Source organism: Mastomys coucha, unplaced genomic scaffold (assembly GCF_008632895.1).
Source record: "Mastomys coucha isolate ucsf_1 unplaced genomic scaffold, UCSF_Mcou_1 pScaffold5, whole genome shotgun sequence".
NCBI lineage: Eukaryota > Metazoa > Chordata > Mammalia > Rodentia > Muridae > Mastomys > Mastomys coucha.
Window position 1 is genome coordinate 80,026,368 of NW_022196911.1, and position 7,265 is coordinate 80,033,632.

The 7,265-nt window shown below is 40.8% G+C and overlaps 1 protein-coding gene across 6 annotated transcripts in view; it reads left to right on the plus strand.

Moving 5' to 3' along the window:
* The window catches only part of Acaca (acetyl-CoA carboxylase alpha), a 268,630-nt gene that overhangs the window by 137,428 nt on the left and 123,937 nt on the right, over positions 1–7,265 (plus strand). For all 6 annotated transcript variants that reach the window (XM_031350925.1, XM_031350927.1, XM_031350930.1 and 3 more), the window contains one exon: positions 1,477–1,601. In XM_031350925.1, coding sequence (XP_031206785.1) covers positions 1,477–1,601 — 125 coding nt within the window. The remainder of the gene's footprint in view (positions 1–1,476; positions 1,602–7,265) is intronic.

The following is a 7,265-nucleotide window of genomic DNA, read 5'->3' on the forward strand; positions in this document are numbered from 1 at the left end:
TGTAGTCCTGGCTGTCGTGGAACTCACTCTGTAGACTCAGAAATCCGCCTGCCTCTGCCTCCTCAAGTGCTGGGATTAAAGGCGTGCGCCACCACTGCCTGGCAGATTGGCTGTTTTCTAACTAGTATATTTTAGTGTTTTTCCTAACATACTAGTTTCATTTTGAAAAATACTGTTTATGTTAATTTCTGATATTTAAAACAGAGAAGTTAGAGTTGCCCTGGTCAAATGTTATTCTAGGAAAATGCAGTGATGTATTTTAAACATCACTGTTTTAGTTTGTAGTTTAACATAGAATCTGACTCGAGTGATAATCCTTTCATATTTTTGTCAATTCATAAAATTCTGGAACACAAAAATGCAGGCACTAGTTTTTCCTTTCTTGGAAATTTAATATGTAGCCGAGCTATTTTGTAAAGATTCATGTTTCACTTATATCTACCATAGATGTGCTGTGGAATGCTGGAGGTTTGTCTCCTGCCCAGCATTAACCTGCCTCTGGTGCTCTGCAGAAGGCCAGCAAGCACCAGACTGTACTTGCTGCAGCCTTTGCACATTGCAAGGCTCCCCATCATGGATGCCATGGTTTGGATATGGAATTCTTGGGCCTTGCTTGCTTTTTCCTAGAGTTACAGTAGAAATATTGATTTCCAATATAGCAGCCATACTTATGAATATTGATAAGTATAATTTCTTAGCTTAAACAGTGCTTAGCAGTTAGAGTGCACTGTTCGCAGGGAGTCAGTGTGAGGCCAAATACTCAAGTCAAGCAGACCTCAAAGGTTGTCAGGATCCATGGCTTCTCATTTATATGTGAGAGCATTGGATGAGTGTGCCTATGTGTAGGTGTGTGTATCTCTACAGGTGTGAGGACAACTGCTGGTCAGAAATGCCATTTACTTATTTTGATCCAAGGTTTCTCACTGGCCTGGAGCTCACCTATCAGATTAAATGGGCTGGCCAGTGAGCTCCAGAGATCCTCCTGTGTCCACCTCTCCAGCTCTGGGATTAGAAACATGCACCACCATGTTGGGCATTCTTTTGTGGGTCCTAGGGGTCATACTTGGGAACTGGTGCTCGTTGGGCTAGCACTGTACCTGCTGAGCCCCTGACACTGGTTTTTAAGCAGCAGAACCTTGTTTTGGAAGGAAATTATTCCAGGAGAAAAAAGAAGATCACGAAGAGAAAAAAGTGAGATTGGAGTCCCACCTTTATTTTAAAAGCACATCCTACTCCCTTTTAATTTTTTAAATAAAATCAAGACTCAGAGAGGTCAAGTGACTGGCATAGTGAATTGGAAGTAGGGCTTGACCTTGAAACCAGGTTTATACTTGGGTTCTAATGACCCCTGGTCTAAAGCTCTCCAAAAAAGGGTGTTTCTTCTCACTGTTTATCAACTGTGTATATGCATTAAGAAATAGCCATTTAGTAAGGCTGAGGCTTCATGTATACATCAGTTTTCTTTACCACTTGTAGGCCACTACGACAAATGTGTATTCGCTCTTCGGGAAGAGAACAAAAGCGACATGAACACTGTACTGAACTACATCTTCTCCCATGCTCAGGTCACCAAAAAGAATCTCCTGGTGACAATGCTTATTGTGAGTATCCAGTATGTTTCTTGAACTTGTACAACTGGTTGATGTTCTGCAAAATGTGTGTGTGTGTGTGTGTGTGTGTCTGTGTGTGTGTCTGTGTGTGTGTGTCTGTGTGTGTGTGTGACTGTCTCAGAAAGGAAGCTGCTGTCTTTTATAATGATGGTAAATGAGCTTGGGCTGTGGATTAGCAGTTGCTGGATCTACGCAGTGAATGATGTGAAGTGACTGTTCTGCATTGAATATGTATAGGAACTTAGTTGTCTCGGCTGTGCTTAGCCTGGCCCTTGTTTCTGTTGTTAACATGATGGTGGCTCTAGAATGCAGTGTCCTCTCACCAGTGTGCTGCTCCATTTTAACTCTTGTGTATGTCAGCAATACAAGCATTAGCTTTCATGTCAGAAACTTAATAAAATGGGAGAAATTTAGTACTGTTCCTCTCCCTCCAGAAAATAATTAAATGTGTTTGGCATCTTCTTTGTTTAGAGGAAAAAAAAATCTATGATCTTGTTGCATTTGTCCCCATATCTGACTAATACACAAATTAGTAGAAAATGGGAGGAGGAATGAAACTGGCTCCTGTGAGCTGGGCTGAGCTGCATCTAAGGCTGGTGGGAGTTTGCAAAGTGAAAGGTTTCCATGTTGATTTCAAGTTCTCCACTCCTAGTTCTTCCTGGCTAAGCTAGTATTCAGGATTGGGGAACAATAGGGCTGTTCTTAGGCCTTCCTCCACGGTCCCATGAGACCTGCTGCTGCACAGTTAGTTGTCTTGCTTGGGACTGAAGTACAGCTACTCTCTGAGTTCCCTTTCCCAGCCCTCTGGAGATGATCTTTCTTGGTACTCTTGAGGCCATCATTTCTTCATGGAGGGAAACCCCATATAAATCTTGACTGCCGTTTTTATGTAATTCCCCAAAGTGAAAGGAGATGGTCCTCCTTACGTCTCTGGTCGACAGCATTACCACTCATTCAGCCCTCTGCCTCACTGGTTGGCCCTATTGGATATAACATTTTATAGGTAGCCACTTTAAGAAACGTGTCATTATAGGGAGAGTTCATTACCTTTGCTACCCTGGAATGGCTGCCTGGTGAGGAAACCAGGTCTTTGAGAAGGGTGGAAATATTGGCACAAAGTACTATTTTAACTTTCCCATGAGACAGCTCTCTGCAAAGAGTTGTATAATCTAGAGCTACTTGCTGTTTATTTTCCCTCAGAAATCCTACTTTCTTTCTCAAATTTTAATGCAAGGATTGTTAATTCTCACTTGGTGGAAGTCAAGACTTTCTGGCAGAAACGGGTAATGATTAGAAGTTAGAAGGATCTGCCAGTGTGAACCAAAATGGGGCTAGAATTTGCCTTTATAGGAAGCTAATTATGGCAAATTTTTCATCTTATTATGATTACCTTTTTAAGAACTTAACAGTTTTCTGCACTAAAAATAGACCAAAGCCCAGAATCCTTGGAGCAGCAGAAGAGTAATGATCGTCCAGGACTGTCGCTGGGTTTCTTAAATTCTAATTTGTAAGATATAGGGGCTCGGCTCGCTCCTTTTGCGGAGTGATTGTAAGTAACGCTTGCCTTAAGAATCTCATTATTGGAACACGGAGCCATATTTCCTCTGAGAATTCTGGAGTAGCTTTGAGCCGGGGCTGTTCATTTCTCAAGTAATCACGCTGGTGTGATGGAGAGAGAAAATGGCAGCTGTTCGGAGCTCAGGCCTTCAATTTTCTTCAGAGTCCAGTCACTCAAGTGTGTAATTACACGGGGGTGCTGCAGAGGCGTTGGGCCCTGTCAGAGAACTGGTTTGAGGCTTTGCTTGCTGCTTTTGCCAGTCAGGACAGGCAGAAGCCAATGGGACCCTGACTTGCTGCTGCTTTTACCCCACCTTGTCATCCCGATTATTTCTTACCTGCATAGATAGTGCCCCAACTTTCTTCCTAGCAGGCTGAGCCCTGGAGAAACAAACAGGCTTTCAGTGTCTGGTGTGGATGACTATGTGGATGAGACAGAGGCACACTGGCAGCTGGATTTACCCCTTTCTTTATTTTAGTTTCTTCCTTGTTCCCCCTCCCTGCCCCACCCCCAAAAAAGAGAAAAACAAAAGAAGACTCAGTGAGCAACAATAGTCTTTATAGTCTTGTATATCACTAATTTATTTTCAAATATTAATTATCTTCTTCACTTTATCTTGAGGATTTTAAAATTAAGGAATTAATTGATATGACTGAGTCGGGGTCAGCTAGCAGTGACATAGATAAGGGAAAGGTTCAGATGGTGCCCCCTTTTAATCTAGTATTTCTGAATACCAGGCATATTTTCCTTTTTGATTGCGGCCAGCTGCTCCCCTCCCCCACATCTGCATTAATGAGAGCCGCCTGTAAGAGGCATTTGAGTTGTTAGGATTCCTCTCTGCAGGTATTACTGTCTTTTGCAGATGTCACTGGGACTTGGTAGCATTTCAATTCCCCCAGCTTGTATTCTCTTCTGGTCACCTTTCTTTGCTTACCTTGGTCTCCTGATTGATGGTTATGTGCCCAGCATTCCAATCTCCACTTCCTACAAGTAGGAATGTTGATGGTGTACTTTGCTGAGCTAAGTGATGACTTCTGGGCCTTTGAACCTAAAGGAAGGAATCAAGGAAATCAAGTTGCTCCAGTGGAGAGGTGCTGCGGTCCTCTGCAGTGGTTAACATGTGCTACATAGTGGGAACTTGCCCCAAGGGCCGCTAAGCAAACTCCTGCTGAGTAGACTTCTCCACTGCTTTGCTTTTGTCCACAGGAACATGGTTTTACAAGTCACACTGTATGTGATTTGATTCAGACAGAGCACATAAAATGCAGACCAGTTTCCTTCCTTCTTTCCTTTTATCATGGGTACATGTAATCTGTCCAGTGTATAAGTACAAAGAAAAAGCTTTCTCAGAAATGTCATTTAATAAATGTTCAGTTTTATTTCTATTGTTCTAATAAAATGAACAAAATGCAACTTAGGTTACAAAGAGTTTATTTTAGCTTTCAAGTCCAAGCTAAATTCCATTATTGTGGAGTTGCTAGTCACAGCACATCCTCAGTCAATAGCAGAGAGAAATGCATGCATGCATTGCTTTCTTGCTTGCCTGTGCTCAGCTTGATTTCACCACTTTTACACAGCTCAGGACACTCTGCCTAGGAAATGGTGCCACCCAGTATAGGCTTGATCTTCCCACATTAACTAAGTTAAGACAGTTCCCCACAGATATGCCACAGACAAGCCCTATGTGGACAGCCCCTCATTGAGACACTCTTGCTAGATGACTCTAGGTTGTGTCAAGTTGACACTTTAAGCTAACAATCACAATGAATAAAGGTGCTTTTGGCAATCGATTGATAAACTTAACAGCATCTTTGTCAGTAGGAAGCCTTACTCAGCTGAATGATAAGCAGCAAATGTCTATATCCAAAGCATATCCCTTCTGTTTTGAATTGCCTTTCTTGGAGCACCTAATGCTTAACATGCTAAAATCATACTGGACTCTGTGGGCTTTCTGTCAACTAGTTATGTAACTTTGGCTATGGGTTGCTACTTTAAGTATATTTATTATATTTCTGCAACTCTAAAATATTCCTTAGCATACATCTAGGATGAGAATAAAAGCAAGAAATAACTGTTGTACCATCTTGACCATGGGTGACCAGTAGTTTTCACTTTGGTCTGCAGATTTCTGTAGATGACTTAGAGTTAACTGATTGGTTATTTAAATGAACTTTTTTTTTTCTGTTGGTTTTAGGGTTTCTTTTTGTGTTGTTTTATTGTTTTGGAAACAGATCTGCTGACATGGTTGCCCTCTAATGGCATTGTTACAAAAATTAACAAGATTAGAGGTGAAATCTTGGGCCGACTAGTTGCCCAAAGAGATCTTGGACAGAATGTGTCTGGCAGCCTACTGCACATGGCACTTAGCATGAATGATTCTTGAGAACACTGATTGTGTCTTTCAGGATCTCAACACTATGTCTGGACCAAGGCCAAAAGAATGTTGATACTTTATTCTACACATAATTTATTATTGCTTATCTTTTTTCCAAGTCTTAGTGGTGATAATGGAAAAATTGATATTTGAGGTGCTGGAGGCACTCAGTTAAGAGCACTTATTGCTCTTGTAAGGACTTAGGTTCAGTTGACCACTTATCAACTTATAACCATCCGTAGCTACAGATATTTGAATGGAAACTTGTAAGTTAGGAAAAATGAATAAAAATAGAGTTCTATCCACACTATATTTGATTTTGTCTTCTGAAGAAGTCTGGCTTTTATGCTGTGCTATTGAGAGCCTAGGAAGACTGTCAACCTGTAGTTGTGAATGAATAATTACTTTATTTTTTGTTTTTTCCCCTAAATCTCCACATTCTTTCTGTCTCCCCCCATCAGATGCTATCTTTCTCTACCCTCTTTCTCATTCCCTTTCTTTTATATTGAAAAGAAACATGATTTTATGTGTTTTGTGTGCTTTGTTTTTTGTTTTTGTTTTTGTTTTTAGGCTAGAACATGGTTTGTAGTTAAGCAAGAAGATAACTTAGTTTTTCCTTAAGTTAAGTCTCAATTGCTTTCAGAGGGCTTATTCATTATCAAAAAATTTTGCAGGTCAGAGAGGTGACTGGCTTTATTTCAGTACATTCACTTTTGTGGCTATTGAACCTTAGTCTAGTCATTTGCTAAGTTCTATGTTTTGACATAAGTTGTGGGTGTTCTGATCATTGAAGTAGCATCCCCAGTCAGGAATGTGTGTATACGTCATAGGGGCCTTAGGAAAGGGAAAGGGCTGAGATGGGGAAACTTATTTTGGTCTCTCTACATGCTCTTAGCATCTATTTTTTGCTTCTGTCTTTTTATGGTCTCTGTTTATTACTTGTTCACAAAAGATGAGACTGAGTTAGAGTTTCTCTTCTTTGTTTATGCTTAGGATTGGGTGGGTTAAGACCTTTAGTAGTTGGCTATGTGTTCAACAGAATCCTGGACTTATTTTTACTTCAATGTCAGCTTTTATTTTATTCACTCAGTTGGATAAAAACAATACTTTTACTTTGTTAAATATAAATTGTGGGTCTTGTGACTGGACAGTTGAAGTAAACCACTGGTTTGTGGTAAGAGAATCTAGTGTTAGAAATCATTTTCTCATATGATCTTGAGATGCCTTCTTCCTAGCATAATGATGTTGAAAAGTCCAAAAATATTTGGCTTGTGACTTGCAAAGTTTTAGGGATTTCAGAAAAGGTGTTTGGGAAATGCATGTCTATTCCAAAGGTCAAAAGTCTGCTATTGCTGTTGTTGGTAGTGTTGCATGGTTTAATTTTGGCTTTTATAGTAAGTCTGTGAGTATTTTTGCCTACATGCATGCCTAGTATTCTTGGAGTCCAGAAGAGGGTGTCAGATTCCCTAGGAACTAGAGTTAAATATGGTTGTGAGCCACATGGGTGCTGAAAACCAAACCTGGGTCCTCTGCAAGAGCAGCAGGAACACTTACCAATCCCATGCTTTCACTTCTGTGATAAAGTCTTTGTCGGGGACAAAGAGAGTCTCCCAGAGATGAGAAGAGGTAAGTATGGTACAGAAATTCTTCCAGAGCCACACGGTGGATCACAACTGACTATAACTCCAGTTACGGGGGATCCAACACCTTCTTCTGATCCCCA